This window comes from Bombina bombina, chromosome 1 (assembly GCF_027579735.1).
Source record: "Bombina bombina isolate aBomBom1 chromosome 1, aBomBom1.pri, whole genome shotgun sequence".
In the NCBI taxonomy this organism is placed as follows: Eukaryota; Metazoa; Chordata; class Amphibia; order Anura; family Bombinatoridae; genus Bombina; species Bombina bombina.
Genome location: NC_069499.1, coordinates 560,368,498 through 560,396,363, shown reverse-complemented (window position 1 = coordinate 560,396,363; position 27,866 = coordinate 560,368,498). Strand labels below are relative to the sequence as shown.

Sequence of the window (27,866 nt, the reverse complement as noted above, 5' to 3'; positions counted from 1 at the left end):
AATATATATATATATATATATATATATATATATATATATACATATATATGTATACATATGTAATATTCATCAGAATATTCATATACTCTGACACTGTGTTTATTTGGAATGTCACTGATACTATACAATAAACTGTCTTAAAGGCAGTTTCATTGTTCACTTACTTCCTGCTGGTGACTGTTACTCCTTGTTATTCTGATCTGCAAGTCATTTCTGATTCTAGCCTTTGGTTGAACAATGCCTGCCTATTGTACTTGCTGGGCCTAGATTTTTCTATTGTATCTGTCTGGTTTACTCCTGCCTAGTGTATCTGCGTGACTATCCTTTATTTGCTGTGTGGCCATTCTTAGAACAGCACTTGGTGGCCATTCCCACTATCAGTACCTGTTGGCTATACCCTTTCTTTAAAGACCAGCAGCTTATAAAGGAAGTTCTGAAGAGATGGTTAGAGAGAAGCAGAAGCGGGAGGTAGTCAACCATATTAAAGGGACAGTCTACTTGTTTTTTTTACCTAGTTTATGTGTGCCATATAGATTATGTTGTGCTCACTCCCATGGAAAATGATAATGGTTATGCAAGAACCAGCAATGATTGCTTAAAATGTAAGATTGTAAAAAGCACTAAAATAAGGTGCAGTCTGCAGTGGCTTAGATACAGGTAACTTTAACGCTTTGCAGAGTGGGTTCATGGGTTTGGAGCTTTTATGTAGAGGTTCCATCCCAAGCTCTAAAAGGGGCCAGTGGAATGGACTTCTTTGAGCAACTACCCCTTTTAGGCATAGTTGCAAACAGATAGGCAAGGCAAGTTAACATGCTAACATGGGACCACATCGCAAATCGGTATCCAATATTCAGCACAAGGACTAACGTGGCGATAATGGAGACCTTTTACTCCATTTTCACCTCGCCACACAAAGGCAGCCGCAGCAGGCCTTGCGCTGAGTATGGGAGCACCGTAACGCCCGTAAATGTCTGAAAATATAAACTAACACCCAACGCATGTGCAATATCTGTTACAACTCGTGAACAATGGCACTACTTGGGCATTCTTCTCTGAAGTATACTTGTAGAGGAGTAAAATAGTATAGAATTGCTCAATGTGAAAGAGAAAATGGTGCTTGTGCATAAGCAATAAATGTGAACACATAAGAGAAAATATATGAAGAGACTCACTATGTGGGTAAATCTGGCCTATATAAATTAAAGCAGGGCCGGCCTTTGGGCAAGGTGGAACAGGCGACCGCCTCGGGCCCCGCCACAAATGTAATCAAAATTTTTTTTTTTCATTTAAATTTTTTTAAAATATTTTTTTGCGCCTTTTTTTTGCGCAATAATTTTTTTTGAGGGAGGGGGGCCACAGGTCCACGAGACACACATGGGGCACGCCAGGTGACAGCAGCATCTGAATGATTGGAGCATATAACTTTTATTCTCCAATCATTCGGTGCTGAGTGTCACTGATGGGAGGAGGCGGGCATCATACTTTTGTTGGGGGCATCATTTTATTGCAGGTGAGATGGGGCATCATTTTATTGCTGGGGCATCATTTTATTGCAGGGGGCTTCATTTTATTGCTGGGGGCACCATTTATTTTATTTATTTATTGTGTGTGTGTGGGCTGTGTGTGTGTGTGGGGGGGCAGTGTGTGTGTGTGTGGGCTGTGTGTGTGTGGGGGGGCTGTGTGTGTGTGGGGGGGCTGTGTGTGTGTGTGTGGGCAGTGTGTGTGTGTGGGTAGTGTGTGTGTGTGGGTGGGAGCTGTGTGTGTGTGTGGGATGTGTGTGTGTGGGCTGGGTGTGTGTGTGTGGGGGGGCCGGGTGTGTGTGTGTGTGTAGGCTGTGTGTGTGTAGCCTGTGTGTGTGTGGGCTGTGTGTGTGTGGGCTGTGTACACTTGTGTTCCTGTGTATGTGTCTGAGTGTGTGGATGTATGTGTATATAAATATCTCTCTGTGTATTATATCTGTCTGTTTGTGTAGTACAGTGCATTGCCCCATTTCTTTTAAGTATTTTTCGTTCTGGGTAGTGGCCCTGGGCTGTCAATCTGCCTAGGGACCTGCACTTGCTAGGGCTGGCCCTGGCGTCTCTAATGTTCTTGTTATCATAAGAAAACACATAAAAATAAGGCCCAGTTCAACTCAACTGTTCCTAATTGTCAGCATAATTCTTCATTATATACATAAACAGTTGTTCCAATAGTACAAATGGTATATTGCAATATATACAATGTTATAGTGCTCCACATTAGTGGATTTATGTTTTTTTATATATAAAATGTTGTGCATTACCTTAAATTATTATTTTTTTTCATTATAAAAGCTGTGGGGCGGTGTTGGGGGCGGAGATTGGGCGGGGTTGGGGCGGAGATTGGGCGGGTTGGGGGCAGAGAGAAAGGGGGCCCCATTTTGTCATCCTGCCTTGGGCCCCGCAATGACTAGGGCCGGCCCTGAATTAAAGGTAAATGTGATCTCAAAATGAACTGATAAAATTGCTCTCTATGAGATCAAAACCTGTACCCCTAGATAGCTACAGTGATTATTCAAAGTGGTTAGCTGCAGAGTTCTAAAGTAATATGGTGCAGAGGGTTACTCTCTAGGATATAGATTATATAAATGAGAATGTGTATAGAGTAAAATACTCTAAAAAATTCATGTTTTATTTTTAGGTCTTTCATTCTAAACAGTTTTCTATTGGATTCATGACAGTATAGATAAGTACTCACGTTATTAAGTTTATAATGATTTATCAATAGTGTGTATTTTATGTAAACGTAATTCACATTATAGCCACAATCTTCAGGTCAATCTTTATTAAATTATAATGACAGTGATAAGGACTTATAACGAAGAAAGGAGTATATCTTGTATCAGACGTTATTGTATATCAGGATTATCTGGGCTATGACTCTAAGTTAGTATCTACTATTAATATCTTGCTAGTAACAACTGGCCTCTTATGTATCAAGTTGTATCAGTGTGTGCGTAACTACTCCATTTTGTGTTAGCAAGGCTTTATAACGTCAGCCTGTTTAGATAAGTAAGCTTCGACTGTCAAAAGTACAGTGATCTCTAGAACACAGTCACAGATGCAGCACTAGGATCTATTATTAACTTTTGCCAGTACAGGTAGCCCTCAGTTTACGCCAAGGTTAGGTTCCAGAAGGAATGGTTGTAAATCGAAACCGTTGTAAATTGAAACCCAGTTTATAATGTAAGTCAATGGGAAGTGAGGGGGTTAGGTTCCAGGCCCCTCTCAAAATTGTCATAAGTAACACCTAATACATTATTTATAGCTTTGAAATGAAGACTTTAAATGTTAAACAGCATTATAAACCTAATAATATAGATTGTATCATCATCAAACTAAGTTTAATGAACAAAAACATTTGCTAAACATCACCTAATAAAATAATTACACAACAGACTGCATCATCATCAAACTAAGTTTAATGAACAAAAATGTTTTTTTACTTGCATTTTTCTGCAATCAGTTCTCTGCATTGTTAGCATGTTAGATAATATTGGGTCTGCACCTATTCTATGCATTTCAATCTGCAGTGATTAATAAGCACTGCAGTTAGGCACCCTCACCTGAAGCTGCTGGACAGGAAGATAATAGGGAAGTGGCTGCTAAATCTTGCTCGATAGCTAATGTCTGCTCTGTGTACACAGATCAATTTCAGGATGTTAAGTAGCATAACTTTGCTGCAAAACAAGCAGACAGCTCCACCTACTGGCTATTTTAATTAGTGCACTTTACTTTCCAAAGCATTTCAAAAGCAGTAACATGGCTGAAAAAAAAGGTTGTTATTCTGAAACGGCGCAAATTGAACCGGCGTAAACCGAGGGCCACCTGTATATAGTTAGAAGTAATAACCCATTAGCGTAGTAGCTGTGTAGTGTTATCTTAGAAAGGTCTTTCTATAATACTACTTTTGTGTGGTATAGATAGATAAACACTACTATCCAGGTCTGGCCTTACACAGATTGAGAAGTAATGTCAGTATATATATATATATATATATAGAGAGAGAGAGTAGCAGGTTTTTAAACAAAGCGGTAAAATACACATACATGCAAAAAGTTAGCTTGATCTAATGCTGTTATAAACGGTCTTGATACTTTTTATGCGTCTTTATAGCAACTAGCCTATGTTTGTAACATGCATAGTGTGATCAAGTGTCGGTCATTCCGTAAGGATTGTAAAAAGTTTGTACACACTATTGATAGAGTCTGGCGCAACCCAGATTATGATAAAGTATAAATTATATAAATGGTAAATTTATACTACCACAACAGTTAATATCACAATGGTAATGTAGGTACTATGTATGTCTAGGTCTGGCACAACCCAGACTCTTAGCAGAGTAAACTACAGCTAAATGTTTAAGAGAGCAACAACCTTTCAGTTAAACCGTTATCTGGCTTTTAAAATAAACATATAACAAGAGCGTGAATAAGCTCACAGCTCTCCCCTGACGCGTTTTACCCTGTCAGGCTTTCTCAAAAACCCGCTACTCTCTCTCTCTCTCTCTCTCTCTCTCTCTCTCTCTCTCTGTATATATATATATATATATATATATATATATATATATATATATATACTGACATTACTTCTCAATCTGGGTTAGGCCAGATCTGGATAGTAGTGCTTATCTATCTATACCACACAAAAGGTGCCATAGTGCATCACAGTCCTTGGAGGGAGTTGACAAGTGCCAACACAGCCCCATGGGAGCCATTTGACAAGGTACCATAGTGCATCACAGTCCTTGGAGGGAGTTGACAAGGGCCAACACAGCCCCATGGGAGCCATTTGACAAGGTGAAAGAGTGCAACAGGCACAACAAACAACAAAAAAAGGCCAAATGGCAACAATAAATAAAAACAAAGTAACATGTGGACGGAAGATTTGTATCTGCGCCCTCGGAGCATCTCCAGATCCTCTACTTATGGGTCATCAGCATCACCCTCATCGCCCTGTGCATGTCCAACTACGGATTCAAGCATTGACTCTACACGCATCATACGTTGTAGAGTCGAACGCTGAACCCGTAGCTGGGCATGCATGGTGTCATGCATCCTTCCCAGAAACAGACTGTTCCTCAGCATGGCCTGCTCTAGACGTGCTAGAGCCTCTAGCGTCAGCCATGCTGAGTCACAACCTAAAATAAAGCAAAAAAAAGAAAATTAATGATAATTACAGAACATAATAAAAAGAGAGCAAAGAGACATTGTAATAATAAAGACAAATCATTATTATAATTAAATATTCTATCTAGAAGATTTACACATTAAATATGTTCTTCAGACATAAACCATTAAAGCGACAGTTCTCCCCTTTAATTGTTTCACAATGATACACTTTACCTGCTTGAGTGTATTAAATTGTTTATAAGTATTTCCATTGTCCTTACATTGGCATTCAAAATAGTTTATTTAATATACATCGTGGACACCACCTTAAGCCACATATACCTTAGCAGGGATATTGTAGCGCTCTTTCTGTAGCATATTCTTTTTGCTTTTTTTTTAGATCTGGTTGGGAGACCTCGCTCCTTCGAGAGAGCTTGTGGGGTTATTTTTGGTGCTTTATGGTAACACATTTTTTATTACTCCGAAAGCATGTGCCCTGAGACAGTCACCACGGGAGAGAGTCTCTTGTCGACTGATCTAGAACTATCCTCTGAGAGAGATCCACATGGTCCCCATTCCATTGACTGAGCATGTATAACTGCAGAGCTCTCAAATGGAATTGAGCAAAGGGAATGATGTCCATGGAAGCAACCATCAGACCAATTACCTCCATACATTGAGCCACTGTTGGCCGAACAGCAGACTGTAGCGAGAGGCGAGAGGCAAGAAGTTTGGCTCTACTGACCTCTGTCAGAAATAGCTTCATTGATAGGGAATCTATTATGGTCCCTAAGAAAACTACACTTGTAGCTGGAACAAGGGAACTCTTTTCCAGATTCACTTTTCATCCGTGGGAACGTAGAAAAGACAATATGTCTGTGTGAGAGTTTGCTTGTTGAAAAGATGGCGCCTGAACCAATATATCGTCCAGATGTGGCGCCACTGCAAGTCCCCAAGACCTGATCCCTACCAAGAGAGGCCCCAGAACCTTTGAGAAAATTCTGGGAGCTGTGGCAAGGCCAAACGGAAGAGCCACAAACTGAAAGTGTTTGTCCAGAAAGACAAATCTCAGAAATTTGTGATGATCCCTGTGAATGGGAACATGAAGGTACGCATCCTTCAGGTCTATGGTCATCATAAACTGACCCTCTTGCACTAAAGGAAGAATGGAACGAATAGTTTCCGTCTTGAAGGACGGTACTCTGAGAAACACATCAGGTCTAGAATAGGATGGAAAGTTCCCTCTTTTTTGGGAACCACAAACAGATTGGAATAAAAACCTAGACCCTGTTCCTGTACTGGAACTGGAACTATCACTCCCAGAGAGGAAAGATCCTGTACACATTTCAAGAACGCCTCTCTCTTTATCTGGTCTACAGATAATTTTGAGAAGTGGAACCTGCGTCTGGGAGGAAAAGTCTTGAATTCCAATTTGTAACCCAGAGATACTATGTCCACAGCCCAAGGATCTGGGACATCTCATATCCAAGCTTGTGAAAACTGAGAAAGTCTGCTCCCCACCTGATCTGATCCCGGATCGGGGGCAAACCCTTCATGCTGATTTGAATTCAAATGTGGGTTTCTTTGACTGTTTCCCCTTGTTCCAAGACTGATTGGATCTCCAAGAAGACTTGGACTGCTCCTGCTTGGCAGAAGAAGGGGAAGGCTTTCCTCTGAAGTTACGAAAGGAGCAAAAATTACTCTGACGTCCTTTCGGTCTATTCTTCTTATCCTGAGGCAGAAAAGACCGTTTTCCACCTGTAATACCAGAAATTATTTCTGTCAGACCAGGACCAAACAATGTCTTACCCTTGTAAGGAATCGCCAAAAGCTTGAGCTTAGAGGAAACGTCCGCTGACCAAGATTTCAACCACAATGCCTTACAGGCAAGTACAGTGAAACTAGAAGTTTTAGCTCACAGTCTAACAACCTGCAAAATAGCATCAGAAATAAAGGAATTGGCTAATTTAAGAGCCTTAATCCTGTCTGGGATCTCATCCAAAGAAGTCTCTACCTGAGGAGAATCAGACAAGGCATCAAACCAATAGGATGCTGCACTAGTCACAGTGGCAATACACACCGCAGGTTGCCATTGGAGACCTTGATGAACATATATCTTTTTCAAATAAGCCTCCAGCTTTTTGTCCATTGGGTCCTTAAAAGAGCAGCTATCCTCAATAGGGATAGTAGTTCTCTTAGCCAGAGTAGAAATGGCCCCTTCTACTTTGGGCAAAGTGTGCCAAGGATCCTTAATGGAGTCAGCGACAGGAAACATAATTTTAAATATAGGAGACGGGGGAAAAGCTACCTCTGGCTTCTCCCATTCCTGTGAAATAATCTCCTTAGTACGAACTGGCACAGGAAAAACCTCTGAAGAGGAAGGAACATCAAAGTAAATATTACGTTTACTAGATTTCTTAGGAGTGACCACGACAGGGCTATCGGAGTCATCTAAAGTAGCCAAAACCTCCTTTAACAGTACACAAAGGTGTTCAAGCTTAAATCTGAAGGACACCACTTCAGGCTCAGAAGAAGGAATTATATTGTCCGAATCTGAGATTTCATCCTCAGAAGCTCCCGACGTGTCTTCCTCATCAGATTTATGAGCAATGGCAACTTGGGTAGCAGAACTTGGAACAACTTGGAACAGCAACCTTACTGTCTGGATCTCTAGATTTCCTCTTGCGCTTTCCCTGTAACCTGAAGATACCTGGGCAGCAATTTCTGCTTTCAAATAAACTCTCTCAGGAGATAAAGAGGAAATGCAGGGCACTGCATGTGACGCCATTGAGGCTTGGGACGTTACAGCAGAAGACTGTGGTATTACCTGAACAGCATCATCCTGAGAGACAGGCTCAACACCAAAAAACTTTTCTTTATTCTGCAAAGTTTTCTTGACACATGAGGAGCAAAATTGCATAGGGGAAACAATCTGTGCTTCTAAACACAAAAGACATGGATTTAATAGAGCAGGTTTCTGCTCCATATCAGACATTGCCCACATTTTTACTCTAAATATAGCTTTAAATTTTTAACTGCAAAAAATAATTTATGCCATAAACGACTGATAACAAAATAATAAATAGAGTACGTCTCTTTACTCTCTGAGTCTTGCGAAGCTTAGCTTTGAGTATCAATCTCCAGCAAATAAAAAAAAATCAAATTACTGGAGCGGCTACGCTCCTAACGACCACCTCAGGACACTCCATACCTCAGACTCGACTGAGGTGCCTACCTGCTTGGTAACCTAGAACCAGAGTGACAAACTGCCTAGAAGACTGCAGATTTGTGCAGCCGAACACCGCTCCGGAGTACAGGGAAGCCACTCACGTGACCTGACTCGTCTTTACTGCACCACAGTTTTGAAGGCGCAAAAAGATACATCCTGGTACATCACAAATAAGAGCGCTAACAAAAACGGAACCTCCGGAGCTGTAAACTGCCCCTAAGTGAAAGGCGACTGAACCACAGGCAGAGCTAAAGCCTACAAACATATCAGGCTCTTATATACCTCAACTGACTGTTTGCACATTCAAACATACATTCTCACACATGCTTTCCAGTGCCTGACTCATGCCCAATGTAATCCTAACCACCGGATTATCTATGACCCAAAATTATTAAGCAGGATCTCTGAAGTTGCTAAGCGCAGTGTCTCCCTACCTGGAATAGAAAGCACTTACCTGCTAAATCTGCTGTACAGCATGTAGACAGTTACAAGGTATGAGAGGATATAGTTTCTCACAGAGACCTGTAAAAAAGAAAGAACAGAGTAAGCCTACTCTGGCTTTCTATACTAGGGCAGCAAACTGTTATGAAAACGCAGCAAGGGCTATCTTACAAGTTCCTAAATGCTTTAAAGCCACCACTACCCGACTGCAAAGATTTACGTGAAATACGGCTAGACCCCAAAACTTGCTTGTAGAGAAAAACCAATTAATATTCAGACACCAAAACTTCACGACTGGGGATTATGGGTAGGGGAGTGACACTTAACAGCTTTGCTGTGGTGCTCTTTGCCTCCTCCTGCTGGCCAGGAGTGATATTCCCAACAGTAATTGATGACGTTGTGGACCATCGGCTAGATTACGAGTTTTGCGGTAAGGTAAAAAAACAGAATTTATGCTTACCTGATAAATTACTTTCTCCAACGGTGTGTCCGGTCCACGGCGTCATCCTTACTTGTGGGGAATATCTCTTCCCCAACAGGAAATGGCAAAGAGTCCCAGCAAAGCTGGCCATATAGTCCCTCCTAGGCTCCGCCCACCCCAGTCATTCGACCGACGGACAGGAGGAAAAAATAGGAGAAACCATAGGGTGCCGTGGTGACTGTAGTTAGAGAAAATAATTCATCAAACCTGATTAAAAAACCAGGGCGGGCCGTGGACCGGACACACCGTTGGAGAAAGTAATTTATCAGGTAAGCATAAATTCTGTTTTCTCCAACATTGGTGTGTCCGGTCCACGGCGTCATCCTTACTTGTGGGAACCAATACCAAAGCTTTAGGACACGGATGAAGGGAGGGAGCAAATCAGGTTACCTAAACGGAAGGCACCATGGCTTGCAAAACCTTTCTCCCAAAAATAGCCTCCGAAGAAGCAAAAGTATCAAATTTGTAAAATTTGGCAAAAGTGTGCAGTGAAGACCAAGTCGCTGCCTTACATATCTGATCAACAGAAGCCTCGTTCTTGAAGGCCCATGTGGAAGCCACAGCCCTAGTGGAGTGAGCTGTGATTCTTTCAGGAGGCTGCCGTCCGGCAGTCTCATAAGCCAATCGGATGATGCTTTTAAGCCAAAAGGAAAGAGAGGTAGAAGTTGCTTTTTGACCTCTCCTTTTACCAGAATAGACGACAAACAGAGAAGATGTTTGTCTGAACTCTTTTGTAGCTTCTAAGTAGAATTTTAGAGCACGGACTACATCTAAATTGTGTAGCAAACGTTCCTTCTTTGAAACTGGATTCGGACACAAAGAAGGTACAACTATCTCCTGGTTAATATTTTTGTTGGAAACAACCTTTGGAAGAAAACCAGGCTTAGTACGCAAAACAACCTTATCTGAATGGAACACCAGATAGGGCGGAGTACACTGCAGAGCAGATAACTCAGAAACTCTTCTAGCAGAAGAAATAGCAACCAAAAACAAAACTTTCCAAGATAACAACTTAATATCTATGGAATGTAAGGGTTCAAACGGAATCCCTTGAAGAACTGAAAGAACTAGATTTAAACTCCAGGGAGGAGTCAAAGGTCTGTAAACAGGCTTGATCCTAACCAGAGCCTGAACAAATGCTTGAACATCTGGCACAGCTGCCAGTCGTTTGTGTAGTAAGACAGATAAAGCAGAAATCTGTCCTTTTAGAGAACTCGCAGATAATCCTTTATCCAAACCTTCTTGTAGAAAGGAAAGGATCTTAGGAATTTTTACCTTATTCCATGGGAATCCCTTGGATTCACACCAGCAGATATATCTTTTCCATATTTTATGGTAAATTTTTCTAGTTACCGGTTTTCTGGCTTGAACCAGAGTATCTATCACAGAATCTGAAAACCCACGCTTTGATAGAATCAAGCGTTCAATCTCCAAGCCGTCAGCTGGAGGGAGACTAGATTTGGATGTTCGAATGGACCCTGCACAAGAAGGTCCTGTCTCAAAGGTAGCTTCCATGGTGGAGCCGATGACATATTCACCAGGTCTGCATACCAAGTCCTGCGTGGCCACGCAGGAGCTATCAACATCACCGAGGCCCTCTCCTGCTTGATCCTGCCTACCAGCCTGGGAATGAGAGGAAACGGTGGAAACACATAAGCTAGGTTGAAGGTCCAAGGCGCTACTAGTGCATCCACTAGAGTCGCCTTGGGATCCCTGGATCTGGACCCGTAGTAAGGAACCTTGAAGTTCTGACGAGACGCCATCAGATCCATATCTGGAATGCCCCATAATTGCGCCAACTGGGCAAAGATCTCTGGGTGGAGTTCCCACTCCCCCGGATGGAATGTCTGACGACTCAAGTAATCCGCTTCCCAGTTTTCCACACCTGGGATGTGGATCGCAGATAGGTGGCAGGAGTGATCCTCCGCCCATTGTATTATTTTGGTCACTTCTTTCATCGCCAGGGAACTCCTTGTTCCCCCCTGATGATTGATATAAGCAACAGTCGTCATGTTGTCTGATGGGAATCTTATGAATCTGGCCTTTGCTAGCTGAGGCCAAGCCCTGAGAGCATTGAATATCGCTCTTAGTTCCAGAATGTTTATCGGGAGAAGAGACTCTTCCCGAGACCATAGTCCCTGAGCTTTCAGGGATTCCCAGACCGCGCCCCAGCCCACTAGACTGGCGTTGGTCGTGACGATGACCCACTCTGGTCTGCGGAAGCTCATTCCCTGGGATAGGTGGTCCAGGGTTAGCCACCAACGGAATGAATCTCTGGTCTTCTGATCTACTTGAATCTCTGGAGACAAGTCTGTATAGTCCCCATTCCACTGTTTCAGCATGCACAGTTGTAATGGTCTTAGATGAATTCGCGCAAAAGGAACTATGTCCATTGCTGCAACCATCAACCCTACTACTTCCATGCACTGAGCTATGGAAGGACGTGGAACAGAATGAAGAACTTGACAAGCGCTTAGAAGTTTTGACTTTCTGACATCTGTCAGAAAAATCCTCATTTCTAAAGAATCTATTATTGTTCCCAAGAAGGGAACTCTTGTCGACGGAGACAGAGAACTTTTTTTATGTTCACCTTCCATCTGTGAGATCTGAGAAAGGCCAGAACGATGTCTGTATGAGCCTTTGCCTCTGAAAGGGACGACGCTTGTATTAGAATGTCGTCCAAGTATGGTACTACTGCAATGCCCCTCGGTCTTAGAACCGCTAGAAGGGACCCGAGTACCTTTGTGAAAATCCTTGGAGCAGTGGCTAACCCGAATGGGAGGGCCACAAACTGGTAATGTTTGTCCAGAAAGGCGAACCTTAAGAACTGATGATGTTCTTTGTGGATAGGAATATGTAGGTACGCATCCTTTAGATCCACGGTAGTCATAAATTGAAATTCCTGGATTGTAGGTAGAATCGTTCGAATGGTTTCAATTTGGTACTCTGAGAAATTTGTTTAGGATTTTTAAATCCAGAATTGGTCTGAAGGTTCCCTCTTTTTTGGGAACTACGAACAGATTTGAGTAAAATCCCATTCCTTGTTCCGCCATTGGAACTGGGTGTATCACTCCCATCTTTAACAGGTCTTCTACACAATGTAAGAATGCCTGTCTCTTTATTTGGTTTGAGGATAAATGAGACATGTGAAACCTTCCCCTTGGGGGTAGTTCCTTGAATTCCAGAAGATAACCCTGAGAAACTATTTCTAGCGTCCAGGGATCCTGAACATCTCTTGCCCAAGCCTGAGCAAAGAGAGAGAGTCTGCCCCCCACTAGATCCGGTCCCGGATCGGGGGCTACTCCTTCATGCTGTTTTGTTAGCAGCAGCAGGCTTCTTGGCCTGCTTACCCTTGTTCCAGCCTTGCATCGGTTTCCAGGCTGGTTTGGTCTGTGAAGCATTACCCTCTTGCTTAGAGGATGCAGAATTAGAGGCCGGTCTGTTCCTGAAATTACGAAAGGAATGAAAATTAGACTTATTCTTGGCTTTGAAAGGCCTATCTTGTGGGAGGGCGTGGCCCTTTCCCCCAGTGATGTCTGAGATAATCTCTTTCAATTCTGGCCCAAAGAGAGTTTTACCCTTGAAGGGGATATTAAGCAATTTTGTCTTGGATGATACATCCGCTGACCAAGACTTTAGCCAAAGCGCTCTGCACGCCACAATTGCAAACCCTGAATTTTTCGCAGCTAATCTAGCTAATTGCAAAGCGGCATCTAAAATAAAAGAATTAGCCAACTTAAAGGACCAGTCAACACATTAGTTTTGCATAATCAACAAATGCAAGATAACAAGACAATACAATAGCACTTAGTCTGAACTTAAAATAAGTAGTAGATTTTTTTATAACAAATTTTAAAGTTATGTATATTTCCACTCCCCTTGTACCATGTGATAGCAATCAGCCAATCACAAATGCATATACGTATAGTCTGAGTTCTTGCACATGCTCAGTAGGAGCTGGTGACTCAAAAATTGTAAATATAAAAGAATGTGCACATTTTTTTTAATGGAAGTAAATTGGAAAGTTGTTTAAAATGACATGCTGTATCTGAATCATGGAAATTTAATTTAACCTGAGTGTCCCTTTAAGTGCGTGAACTCTGTCCATAACCTCCTCATAAGGAGTTTCTCTACTGAGCGATTTTTCTAGTTCCTCGAACCAGAACCACGCTGCGGTAGTGACAGGAACAATGCACGAAATGGGTTGCAGAAGGTAACCTTGCTGTACAAAAATCTTTTTAAGCAAACCTTCAATTTTTTATCCATAGGATCTTTGAAAGCACAATTATCCTCGATAGGAATAGTAGTGCGCTTGTTTAGAGTAGAAACTGCCCCCTCGACCTTAGGGACTGTCTGCATAAGTCCTTTCTTGGGTCGACCATAGGAAATAATTTCTTAAATATAGGAGGGGGGACAAAAGGTATGCCGGGCTTCTCCCACTCCTTATTCACTATGTCCGCCACCCGCTTGGGTATAGGAAAAGCGTTGGGGTGCACCGGAACCTCTAGGAACTTGTCCATCTTGCATAACTTTTCTGGAATGACCAGGTTGTCACAATCATCCAGAGTAGATAACACCTCCTTAAGCAGTGCGCGGAGATGCTCTAATTTAAATTTAAATGTCACAACATCAGGTTCAGCCTGTTGAGAAATTTTTCCTGAATCTGAAATTTCCCCATCTGACAAAACCTCCCTCATGGCCCCTTCAGATTGGTGTGAGGGTATGACAGAGCAATTATCATCAGCGCCCTCCTGCTCTTCAGTGTTTAAAACAGAGCAATCGCGCTTTCTCTGATAAGTAGGCATTTTGGATAAAATATTTGCTATGGAGTTATCCATTACTGCCGTCAATTGTTGCATAGTAATAAGCATTGGCGCGCTAGAAGTACTAGGGGCCTCCTGCGTGGGCAAAACTGGTATAGACACAGAAGGAGATGATGTAGAACCATGTCTACTCCCTTCATCTGATGAATCATCTTGGGCAATTTCATTATCTGTGGCAGTACTGTCCTTACTTTGTTTGGATGCTATGGCACAATTATCACACAATTTTGAAGGGGGAGACACATTGACTTTCATACATATAGAACATAGCTTATCTGAAGGTACAGACATGTTAAACAGGCTTAAACTTGTCAATAAAGCACAAAAACCTGTTTTAAAACAAAACCGTTACTGTCTCTTTAAATTTTAAACAGAGCACACTTTATTACTGAATATGTGAAAAAGTATGAAGGAATTGTTCAAAAATTACCAAAATTTCACCACAGTGTCTTAAAGCATTCAAAGTATTGCACACCAATTTTCAGAGCTTTAACCCTTAAAATAACGAAACCGGAGCCGGTTACAATTTTAACCCCTCTACAGTCCCAGCTACAGCCTTTGCTGCGACTTTACCAAACCCAGGGGGAATACGATACCAAATGAAGCCTTCTAGGAGCTTTTCCAACTACTTTCAGATCCTCACACATGCATCTGCATGTCTTGCTCTCAAAAGTAACTGCGCAGTAATGGCGCGAAAATGAGGCTCAGCCTACAACTGGGAAGGCCCTTCCTGACTGGAAAAGGTGTCTAACACAGTGCCTGACGTTAAAAAACGTTCCCCAAGTTTATAAGTGTGAATTACCAGCATAAACATGTATAAAATGCCCAAATAAAGCAATCGATTTTGCCCATAAAAGTGTCTACCAGTTTTATAGCCCATATTAAGCCCTTTATTCTGTTTGAGACTAAGAAAATGGCTTACCGGTCCCCATGAGGGGAAATGACAGCCTTCCAGCATTACACAGTCTTGTTAGAAATATGGCTAGTCATACCTTAAGCAGAAAAGTCTGCTAACTGTTTCCCCCAACTGAAGTTACTTCATCTCAACAGTCCTATGTGGAAACAGCAAACGATTTTAGTTACTGTCTGCTAAAATCATCTTCCTCTCACAAACAGAATTCTTCATCTTTTTCTGTTTCAGAGTAAATAGTACATACCAGCACTATTTTAAAATAACAAACTCTTGATAGTAGAATAAAAAACTACAACTAAACACCACATACTCTTAACCATCTCCGTGGAGATGTTGCCTGTGCAACGGCAAAGAGAATGACTGGGGTGGGCGGAGCCTAGGAGGGACTATATGGCCAGCTTTGCTGGGACTCTTTGCCATTTCCTGTTGGGGAAGAGATATTCCCCACAAGTAAGGATGACGCCGTGGACCGGACACACCAATGTTGGAGAAAGCAGCGTTAACAGGTCCTAACGCTGCTTTTTCACTACCGCTGGTATTACGAGTCTTGCAGGTTTAGGGGCCTCACACACTTTTTTGGCCTTACCGCAAACTGACTTACGTAAACTTCGTAAACCCTTTTTTCTATGGGACTTCCATAGCGCCGGTATTACGAGTCTGTCCTGGGAGGCCAAAAAGTGAGCGGTACACCCTCTACCTCCAAGATCTGTAACACATTCTAAAGTCAGTAGTTTTACACTATGCAACGCTGTAGCATAAAACTCATAACTAAAGTGCTAACTACCTATTAACCCCTAAACTGAGGCCCTCCCGCATCGCAAACACTATAATAACATTTTTAACCCCTAATCTGCTGCTCCGGACATCGCTGCCACTATAATAAGCATATTAACCCCTAAACCGCCGCACTCCAGCATCGCAAACACTAGTTAAATAAAATTAACCCCTATTCTTCCGCCCCCAATGTCGCCACCACTATATTAAATGTATTAACCCCTAAACCTAAGTCTAACCATAACCCTAACACCCCCTAATTTAAATATAATTTAAATAAATCTAAATAAAATTACTATCATTAACTACATTATTCCTATTTAAAACTAAAAACTTACCTATAAAATAAACCCTAAGCTAGCTACAATATAACTAATAGTTACATTGTAGCTAGCTTAGGGTTTATTTTTATTTTACAGGCAAGTTTGTATTTATTTTAACTAGGTAGAATAGTTATTAAATAGTGATTAACTATTTAATAACTACCTAGCTAAAATAAATACAAATTTACCTGTAAAATAAAACCTAACACTACACTACAATTAAATAAATTACCTACATTAAATACAATTAAATAAATTAAATTAGCTAAATCACAAAAAAAAACACACTAAATTACAGAAAATAAAAACCAAATAACAGATCTTTAATCTAATTACACCTAATCTACTAGCCCTATCAAAATAACCCCCCCCCCCCCAGCCTAAACTAAACTACCAATAGCCCTTAAAAGGGCCTTTTGCGGGGCATTGCCCCAAAGAAATCAGCTCTTTTTCCTGTAAAAAAAAAATACAAACACCCCCCAACAGTAAAACCCACCACCAACACAACCAACCCCCAAAATAAAATACTAACTAAAAAACCTAAGCTCCCCATTTCCCTGAAAAGGGCATTTGGATGGGCATTGCCCTTAAAAGGGCATTTAGCTCTATTGCAGGCCCAAAGCCTGCAATAATAAACCCACCCAATACACCCTTAAAAAATCCTAACACTAACCCCCGAAGATTCACTTACCGGGAGAAGTCTTCATCCAAGCGGCAAGATGTCCTCAACGAAGCCAGCAGAAGTGGTCCTCCAGACGGGCAGAAGTGGTCCTCCAAATGGGCAGAAGTCTTCATCCAGACGGCATCTTCTATCTTCATCCTTCCGGCGTGGAGCGGGTCCATCTTCAAGACATCTGATGCGGATGAGCTTGCATTCTATTGGCTGTTCCAATCAGCCAATGGAATGCAAGCTCAATCCTATTGGCTGATCCAATCAGCCAATAGGATTTTTTCTACCTTAATTCTGATTGGCTGATATAATTCTATCAGCCAATCGGAATCTAAGGGACGAAATCTTGGATGACGTCACTTAAAGATATTCAGCAAGAAGACTTCGTTGGAAGAGGATGCTCCGCATCGGATGTCTTGAAGATGGACCTGTTCCGCGCTGGAAGGATGAAGATAGAAGATGCCATCTGGATAAAGACTTCTGCCCGTCTGGAGGACCACTTCTGTCCGTCTGGAGGACCACTTCTGCCGGCTTCGTTGAGGACATCTTGCCGCTTGGATGAAGACTCCTCCCGGGAAGTGAATCTTCGGGGGTTAGTGTTAGGATTTTTTTAAGGGTGTATTGGGTGGGTTTATCTTTTAGGTTAGGGCTTTGGGCCTGCAATAGAGCTAAATGCCCTTTTAAGGGCAATGCCCATCCAAATGCCCTTTTCAGGGCAATGGGGAGCTTAGGTTTTTTTAGTTAGTATTTTATTTGGGGGGTTGTTTGTGTGGGTGGTGGGTTTTACTGTTGGGGAGGGTGTTTATATTTTTTTACAGGAAAAAGAGCTGATTTTTTGGGGGCAATGCCCCGCAAAAGGCCCTTTTAAGGGCTATTGGTAGTTTAGTTTAGGCTAGTTTTTTTTTTTATTTTGATAGGGCTATTAGATTAGGTGTAATTAGTTTAAAGATCTGTAATTTGTTTTTTATTTTCTGTAATTTAGTGTTTTTTGTGATTTAGCTAATTTAATTTATTTAATTGTATTTAATGTAGATAATTTATTTAATTGTAGTGTAGTGTTAGGTGTTATTGTAACTTAGGTTACATTTTATTTTACAGGTAAATTTGTATTTATTTTAGCTAGGTAGTTATTAAATAGTTAATAACTATTTAGTAACTATTCTACCTAGTTAAAATAAATACAAACTTGCCTGTAAAATAAAAATAAACCCTAAGCTAGATACAATGTAACTATTAGTTATATTGTAGCTATTTTAGGGTTTATTTTATAGGTAAGTATTTAGTTTTAAAAAGGAATAATGTATTTAATGATAGTAATTTTATTTAGATTTATTTAAATTATATTTCAATTAGGGGGTGTTAGAATTAGACTTAGGTTTAGGGGTTAATAAATTTAATATAGTGGCGGCGACGTTGGGGGCGGCAGATTAGGGGTTAATAAGTATAATGTAGGTGGCGGCGATGTCCGGATCGGCAGATTAGGGGTTAATAAATACAATGTAGGTGTCGGCGATGTCTGGGGCAGCAGATTAGGAGTCAATAAGTGTAAGATTAGGGGTGTTTATACTCGGGGTTCATGTTAGGGTGCTAGGTGTAAACATAAAATGTGTTTCCCCATAGGAATCAATGGGGCTGCGTTACTGAGATTTACGCTGCTTTTTGGCAGGTATTAGACTTTTTCTCAGCCGGCTCTCCCCATTGATGTCTATGGGGAAATTGTGCACGAGCACGTACAACCAGCTCACAGTTGACTTAAGCAGCGCTGGTATTGGAGTGCGGTATGGAGCCCAATTTTGCTCAACGCTCACTTCTTGCCTTTTAATGCCGGGTTTGTAAAAACTTGTAATACCATCGCTGCAGGTGAGCGGTGAGAAAAAAATGCTCGTTAGCACCACACAGCTCCTAACGCAATACTCATAATCTGGCCGCATATCTTTGGAAAGAAAGATAAACATTGGTGTAATGTAAAAAAAAACACTACTTAGCAGGAACGTGTATTATCATTACTCAGTAAAAAACAATAGTTTCTAAAAATGTAAAGTTCTTCAAGTGTCTGAATGTAAGCAGGTAGTTCTATGGATCCAATGACTTTCCACAACAGTCGATATCCTAATAAAAAATATTGCAGCTTTTTTTTTTTTTTGTCAGTGTATTTGATGTCAGGGGAAGGTGGCTGTACAAAGTGATAAAAAGTCAAATATGCCTGGAGTTTCTTTAATAATAGTTCAATACAGAGTGGTACTACCTGTGGGGTAAACAGCTCACCAAAACTCAAACTTGAGTGACTGTACAAGCTGTACCTCCCACCTAAATAACCACCCAGCACTAAACTAACCCCTTTGTTACAGGCCAGGTCACATATTACCACCGTTGTAAATTTCTGTCCAGGTAAGGACCCAGATGTTGAGAAGTGGAAGAAGTAACTCTGCCTCTGCACACTGGGTGAGACCCAGGACACGACCACTAGACTAAGGTGAAATGTATAGCAGAGTAGTTCCTTAAGGTGGCAGTAGAGAAGAGCAATTTTCAGGAGACTGTAGAAATATAAGAAAGGTCAGAGGTCAAAACCAGATGAGCAGAGTCAGAGCCAAATCAGAAGAGTAATAAGGGTAGCCAAAGGTCATTGAACTAGCTGAGGTCAGCAACAAGATTCAGGAAGAAGCGTCAGGCCAAAAGGGTAATCCAGTAGTTAAGTATCAAGGAGAAGACAAAGATTGTAGACAGTTAAGGAACAATACAATAGAACACCCAGAACATAGTTCAATATACCAGCCAAAATGGCTGAATGAACGCTGCAATAAATAGATGCCGACTTGGGAACAAGAATAAAGCAAAGATGTAAAAATGGAAGCACTGTGGTGGCAAAAAATTATGAGGCTGGCAAAAGAAACAAAGCAATGCTGCAATGGTGAAAAAACAGATGATACATACAGTATCCCTCGTTTCTTTAGCAAAACCAGAATTACTTTCAGTCCAATTGCTGCCACAATCAACTGGATAACAGAGGTGCCATAAGAACTTGCTTCACATCACCACTGGAAAAAAATGCTTGGATAATGCTTTAACCCCTTCACTTGTGGGTGGCACAGGGCATATTTAGATCTGCTGCAAGTTTTACTGCAAATCAAAAGTTTATAAACTCCTTCCCTTCTTACTTTTTATGTAAAACTAATCAGCTCCCAATTACTCTTGGTACTAAATATGTTCCTGAAAAGATAAAGATCTTAAGAATAAACATTAAGTTTAATGAGCCTAGCTGGAGTTAACAAAACCTAATTCAAAAATAATTGAATACAATCAATATATCATTGTCTATATTTTAGTTTCTTGTCTTGTCCTGTTGTGTTGTTACCATAGTAATGAAAACATTATCCAACTGGTATTTTGCGGGTGAAGATTTAAAACCCAATTTCTGTAGTCTAATGTGAATCCCACAGGTTTCTAAAGTCATAAAACTCTATAAAAACTGATTATCTCAACAAACTAATGAGTCCTGTTTGATAAGGTTAATTTATTTCTATTTCTTCACTGTATTTTATTTATGACTTTGCTGCAATTTGTTACTCTTCCCCCTTGCAACTCTTAACGATCTGCGTGTGCAAAAGAACATCTTGTTGATTAGCACGCAAAAGAACTTATATATGTCTGTATTTAATAGACGATAAATAAAGTTGGACTAAAGAAAAAAATAAAAAAAATAGGGAGGTAAGTAACGTATATTTGTAACCAACATCAACCTAAATTCTATTTTATTTTAAAATTTCACAGAAGTCTATGAAGACTTTGGGCTTGATATTACCAGAAATGCTTGTGCAATGTTGCCCCCTGCTCACTGGTGGCCAATCGGCTGCTAAGAGGGGCTGTCAATTATCCCGGTCATATCAGGAAGAATTTGATGGTGGCGGAGCGGTCTTACAATCGCTGTTTTTTAATTTTCTCTTCAGGCGAGCCAGAAACAATGGGCCTCCGAAGCAACATATGCTGTTTGATAAATAGAGCCCTCTGTATTTACCACTAGCTAGAAAAGTTATATATATTGAAGGCAAATGTGTCTGAGTATTGCCAGTGTGTATACATTTCAATATTTATATATAGCTAGCTAGGTAGATAGATCATGAAATCATGCTGAAAGCGCATATTGATATATGCTGTATGCTCACCTTTAAATAATAATAGAATTTATGCAATGCTGACACAGATACACCTCTTCATCCTTAGCTTTATTACACATCATATTCTAGCATATGCAAATAGGAAATAACAAAAGGAGCTAAACATGAATAATATACAGTATATATATTTACTGAAAAGTCAGAGATTTGCTGGTGTAGACAATACACTTTTCTCATTAATTTCATAATTAAAGGTTTTGAGAAACATTGTGTTCTGCATTTTTCTCCCAAGTTTACAATATCTTCTCAGAATCCCACAGAAGGATCAGTCAGACAATGGCTGTCCACAGTTAAATCGAAAGAAGTGGTGTCAAGTTTAATATGCCATTTGTTAGTTTTGTAGAAAGTCCTTTTTTATGGATTCCGGTACAACAAGGAGGAGACAGTTGCTGGTCTATACATTCATTGACAGATTAATTAATGGTCAAGCTTTTTCTTCCTCAGTCTCTGCTTTATCATCTGTAAATAAAATATACATTTAATTGTATATATGGCAATAAATGAAAAACAATCACTGAGAACCACAATACTGATGATTACAACATAATATTACAAGAAATCTATAACAAGCTCTAATGTAATGGATGGGTAAACATAAACAATGTATTACATGGACATATATGTGTATTAATAAATAAACATTATTTAAATGGAATTGTTATTCAAGTTATGTGTTTCACTTGTGAAAACTTAATTCCAGCTAAGTTTCAAAAAACACCAAAAGCACATCTGCCTCCAACATTTTCCACTGCCCTCCAAAACCACTCTCCTATCAATTCCCCCTACATTGTTTTTGGATTGTTTTCTGACACTCTAGTAGCCAATTAATAGTCCAAATCTAAGAAATTTACAAGACTACATATTTTGACAGCAGTGTAGTATCAGACGTAACTTGGCTTTTGGTGCTTTCAAACAGAGATAGTAGGTTGTTTTCATAAAGGTAAGTAAATACTAAGTACTTGCTTACATTTAAACATTGCTTATTCCATAATGCATAATTATGTTTTTAAAAAATACATAATTAAAAAGGGGTTTCTTGCTTCCTTTAAAATTGCACTGCCACCAATCTTTCCAGTTATTCAATGAAGCAAATGTTTAGGGGGCAGCACTTAAAGAAAAACAAAGGAACCAAGGCCGGATTGGCCTACCAGGAGATTTCCCAGTGGGCTGCAGCAGCTGGGGCTGGCCAGGTACAATTTTAGTGAGTGTTGCTGCAGTATCACCTCTCTTCTTTTCTCCTCTGAGCTATATGAGTCACAAAAATATTTCCTTGTAAGTGTAATTTCCTAGACCTTTTTTGAATAGTTTCTAGTGTCTAGTCCAGTGTTTTTCAACCAGTGTGCCGTGGCACACTAGTGTGCCGTGAGAGATCCTCAGGTGTGCCACGGCAGACTGACAACAGTGTGACATATTTTTTAAACTTTGCTTGTTTTTTACTCCCAGTGCAGGGGTAGTTTGTAGGAGGCATGGCATAACAGCACAATACATACAGTATGTGTGTGTTTGTATGTATGTGTATATATATATGCTGTATTAGGCTACAATGTGTGATTTTTTTTTAAATTTTGGGATGGTGGTGTGCCACAGGATTTTTTAATGTAAAAAAGTGTGCCACGGCAAAAAAAAGGTTAAAAATCACTGGTCTAGTCAAGTCACACTATACAATAGAGTGACAAACTGTTTTGAGAGTCTTCTCCAGATCACACTATAGAAAAACATAATTTATGCTTACCTGATAAATTTATTTCTCTTGTAGTGTAGTCAGTCCACGGGTCATCCATTACTTATCGAATATATCTCTTCCTAACAGGAAGCTGCAAGAGGATCACCCAAGCAGAGCTGCTATATAGCTCCTCCCCTCACATGTCATATTCAGTCATTCGACCAAAACCAGACGAGAAAGGAGAAACCATAGGGTGCAGTGGTGACTAGAGTTTAATTAAAATTTAGATCTGCCTTAAAGACAGGGCGGGCCGTGGACTGACTACACTACAAGATAAATAAATTTATCAGGTAAGCATAAATTATGTTTTCTCTTGTTAAGTGTAGTCAGTCCACGGGTCATCCATTACTTATGGAATACCAATACCAAAGCTAAAGTACACGGATGAAGGGAGGGACAAGGCAGTAACATTAAACAGAAGGAACCACTGCCTGAAGTACCTTTATCCCAAAAATAGCCTCCGAAGAAGCAAAAGTGTCAAATTTGTAAAATTTTGAAAAAGTGTGAAGTGAAGACCAAGTTGCAGCCTTGCAAATCTGTTCAACAGAGGCCTCATTTTTAAAGGCCCAGGTGGAAGCCACAGCTCTAGTAGAATGAGCTGTAATCCTTTCAGGAGGCTGCTGTCCAGCAGTCTCATAGGCTAAACGTATTATGCTACAAAGCCAAAAAGAGAGAGAGGTAGCTGAAGCCTTTTGACCTCTTCTCTGTCCAGAGTAAACGACAAACAGGGAAGAAGTTTGACGAAAATCTTTAGTTGCCTGCAAATAGAACTTCAGGGCACGGACTACGTCCAGATTATGCAAAAGTCGTTCCTTCTTTGAAGAAGGGTTAGGACACAGTGATGGAACAACAATCTCTTGATTGATATTCCTGTTAGTAACTACCTTAGGTAAGAACCCAGGTTTAGTACGCAGAACTACCTTGTCTGAATGAAAAATCAGATAAGGAGAATCACAATGTAAGGCAGATAACTCAGAGACTCTTCGAGCCGAGGAAATAGCCATCAAAAACAGAACCTTCCAGGATAACAGCTTGATATCAATGGAATGAATGGGTTCAAATGGAACGCCTTGAAGAACGTTAAGAACTAAGTTTAAGCTCCACGGCGGAGCAACAGTCTTAAACACAGGCTTAATCCTAACTAAAGCCTGACAAAAAGCCTGAACTTCTGGAACTTCAGCCAGACGTTTGTGTAAAAGAATAGACAGAGCAGAAATCTGTCCCTTTAATGAACTAGCAGATAAGCCCTTTTCTAAACCCTCTTGTAGAAAGGACAATATCCTAGGAATCCTAACCTTACTCCATGAGTAACACTTGGATTCGCATCAATATAAATATTTACGCCATATCTTATGGTAAATTTTTCTGGTAACAGGCTTCCTAGCCTGTATTAAGGTATCAATAACCGACTCCGAGAAGCCACGCTTTGATAGAATCAAGCGTTCAATCTCCATGCAGTCAGCCTCAGAGAAATTAGATTTGGATGGTTGAAAGGACCCTGAATTAGAAGGTCCTGTCTCAGAGGCAGAGACCACGGTGGACAGGACGACATGTCCACTAGGTCTGCATACCAGGTCCTGCGTGGCCACGCAGGCGCTATCAGAATCACCGAAGCTCTCTCCTGTTTGATCTTGGCAATCAAACGAGGAAGCATCGGAAATGGTGGAAACACATAAGCCATGTTGAAGACCCAAGGGGCTGTCAGAGCATCTATCAGCACCGCTCCCGGGTCCCTGGACCTGGATCCGTAACAAGGAAGCTTGGCGTTCTGGCGAGACGCCATGAGATCCAGATCTGGTTTGCCCCAACGATGAATCAGTTGAGCAAAGACCTCCGGATGAAGTTCCCACTCCCCCGGATGAAAAGTCTGGCGACTTAGAAAATCCGCCTCCCAGTTCTCCACGCCTGGGATGTAAATCGCTGACAGGTGGCAAGAGTGAGACTCTGCCCAGCGAATTATCTTTGAGACTTCCAACATCGCTAGGGAACTTCTGGTTCCCCCTTGATGGTTGATGTAAGCCACAGTCGTGATGTTGTCCGACTGAAAACTGATGAACCTCAGAGTTGCTAACTGAGGCCAAGCTAGGAGAGCATTGAATATTGCTCTTAATTCCAGAATATTTATTGGGAGGAGTTTCTCCTCCTGAGTCCATAATCCCTGAGCCTTCAGGGAGTTCCAGACTGCGCCCCAGCCTAGAAGGCTGGCGTCTGTTGTTACAATCGTCCAATCTGGCCTGCGAAAGGTCATCCCCTTGGACAGATGTGGCCGAGAAAGCCACCATAGAAGAGAATCTCTGGTCTCTTGATCCAGATTTAGTAGGGGGGACAAATCTGAGTAATCCCCGTTCCACTGACTTAGCATGCACAATTGCAGCGGTCTGAGATGCAGGCGCGCAAATGGTACTATGTCCATCGCCGCTACCATTAAGCCGATTACTTCCATGCACTGAGCTACTGACGGGTGTGGAATGGAATGAAGGACATGGCAAGCATTTAGAAGTTTTGATAACCTGGCCTCTGTCAGGTAAATTTTCATCTCTACAGAATCTATATGAGTCCTTAGAAAGGGAACCCTTGTAAGTGGTAATAGAGAACTCTTTTCCACGTTCACCTTCCACCCATGCGACCTCATAAATGCCAGAACTATCTCTGTATGAGACTTGGCAGTTTGAAAACTTGACTCTTGTATCAGAATGTCGTCTAGGTACGGAGTCACCGCTATGCCTCGCGGTCTTAGTACCGCCAGAAGTGAGCCCAGAACTTTTGTAAAGATTCTTGGAGCCGTAGCTAATCCGAAGGGAAGAGCTACAAACTGGTAATGCCTGTCTAGGAAAGCAAATCTTAGGTACCGATAATGATCCTTGTGAATCGGTATGTGAAGGTAGGCATCCTTTAAGTCCACTGTGGTCATGTACTGACCCTCTTGGATCATGGAAAGGATGGTTCGAATAGTTTCCATTTTGAATGATGGAACTCTTAGGAATTTGTTTAGGATTTTTAAGTCCAAGATTGGTCTGAAGGTTCCCTCTTTCTTGGGAACCACAAATAGATTTGAATAGAATCCTTCCGTCCGCGGAACTGGGTGGATCACCCCCATTAGTAAGAGGTCTTGTACACAGCGTAGAAACGCCTCTTTCTTTATTTGGTTTGCTGATAACCTTGAAAGATGAAATCTCCCTCGTGGAGGAGAAGTTTTGAAGTCCAGGAGATATCCCTGAGATATGATCTCCAACGCCCAGGGATCCTGGACATCTCTTGCCCAAGCCTGGGCGAAGAGAGAAAGTCTGCCCCCCACTAGATCCGTTTCCGGATAGGGGGCCCTCTCTTCATGCTGTCTTAGGGGCAGCAGCAGGTTTCTTGGCCTGCTTGCCCTTGTTCCAGGACTGGTTAACTTTCCAGCCCTGCCTGTAACGAGCAACAGCTCCTTCCTGTTTTGGAGCGGAGGAAGTTGATGCTGCTCCTGCCTTGAAGTTACGAAAGGCACGAAAATTAGACTGTTTGGCCTTTGATTTGGCCCTGTCCTGAGGTAGAGCATGGCCCTTACCTCCCTTAATGTCAGCTATAATTTCTTTCAAGCCGGGCCCGAATAAGGTCTGCCCTTTGAAAGGAATATTAAGCAATTTAGATTTAGAAGTCACGTCAGCTGACCAGGATTTAAGCCATAGCGCTCTGCGCGCTTGGATGGCGAATCCGGAGTTCTTAGCCGTAAGTTTGGTTAAATGTACGACGGCATCAGAAACAAATGCGTTAGCTAGCTTAAGTGCTTTAAGCTTGTTCATAATTTCATCCAATGGAGCTGTGCGAATGGCCTCTTCCAGAGACTCAAACCAGAATGCCGCCGCAGCAGTGACAGGCGCAATGCATGCAAGGGGCTGTAAGATAAAACCTTGTTGAACAAACATTTTCTTAAGGTAACCCTCTAATTTCTTATCCATTGGATCTGAAAAGGCACAACTATCCTCCACCGGGATAGTGGTACGCTTAGCTAAAGTAGAAACTGCTCCCTCCACCTTAGGGACCGTCTGCCATAAGTCTCGTGTGGTGGCGTCTATAGGAAACATTTTCCTAAATATGGGAGAAGGGGAAAAAGGCACACCAGGTCTATCCCACTCCTTGCTAATAATCTCTGTAAGCCTTTTAGGTATAGGAAACACGTCAGTACACACCGGTACCGCATAGTATCTATCCAACCTACATAATTTTTCTGGAATTGCAACTGTGTTACAATCATTCAGAGCCGCTTATACCTCCCCTAGCAATATGCGGAGGTTCTCAAGCTTAAATTTAAAATTAGAAATCTCTGAATCCAGTCTCCCTGGATCAGATCCGTCACCCACAGAATGAAGCTCTCCGTCTTCATGTTCTGCAAACTGTGACGCAGTATCTGACATGGCTCTCACCTCATCCGCGCGCTCTGTCCTTAACCCAGAGCTATCGCGCTTGCCTCTTAATTCTGGCAATTTAGATAATACTTCTGTCATAACAGTAGCCATGTCTTGCAAAGTGATTTGTAAGGGCCTCCCTGATGTACTTGGCGCCACAAAATCACGCACCTCCTGAGCGGGAGGCGAAGGTACTGACACGTGAGGAGAGTTAGTCGGCATAACTTCCCCCTCGTTGTCTGGTGATAATTTCTTTACATGTAAAGATTGACTTTTATTTAAAGTAACATCAATGCAATTAGTACACAAATTTCTATTGGGCTCCACATTGGCCTTTAAACATAGTGAACAAAGAGATTCATCTGTGTCAGACATGTTTAAACAGACTAGCAATGAGACTAGCAAGCTTGGAAATACTTTTCTAAATAAATTTACAAGCAATATAAAAAACGCTACTGTGCCTTTAAGAAGCACAAAAAAGCTGTCACAGTTGAAATAACAATGAACCAAAATAGTTATAGCAACCAATTTTTCACAGTAAATGTATTAAGTTAGCAAAGGATTGCACCCACCAGCAAATAGATGATTAACCCCTTAATACCCAAAAACGGATAACAATTTAATAATTAACGTTTTTATCACAGTCAAAACACACTGTCACAGGTCTGCTGTGACTGATTACCTCCCTCAAAATGAATTTTGAAGACCCCTGAGCTCTCTAGAGACGATCTGGATCATGGAGGATGAAGTAGACAGATTGTGACTGAATTTTTACTGCGCAAAAAAGCGCTAAAATAGGCCCCTCCC

General features: G+C 41.3%; 1 protein-coding gene across 1 annotated transcript in view; it reads right to left on the bottom strand.

The window, feature by feature from the left end:
* Positions 1 to 20,983: 20,983 nt before the first annotated feature.
* The window catches only part of NME9 (NME/NM23 family member 9), a 120,664-nt gene continuing 113,781 nt past the window's right edge, over positions 20,984 to 27,866 (bottom strand). The window contains exon 17 of the mRNA XM_053698748.1: positions 20,984 to 21,413. Coding sequence (XP_053554723.1) covers positions 21,379 to 21,413 — 35 coding nt within the window. The 3' untranslated portion in view covers positions 20,984 to 21,378. The remainder of the gene's footprint in view (positions 21,414 to 27,866) is intronic.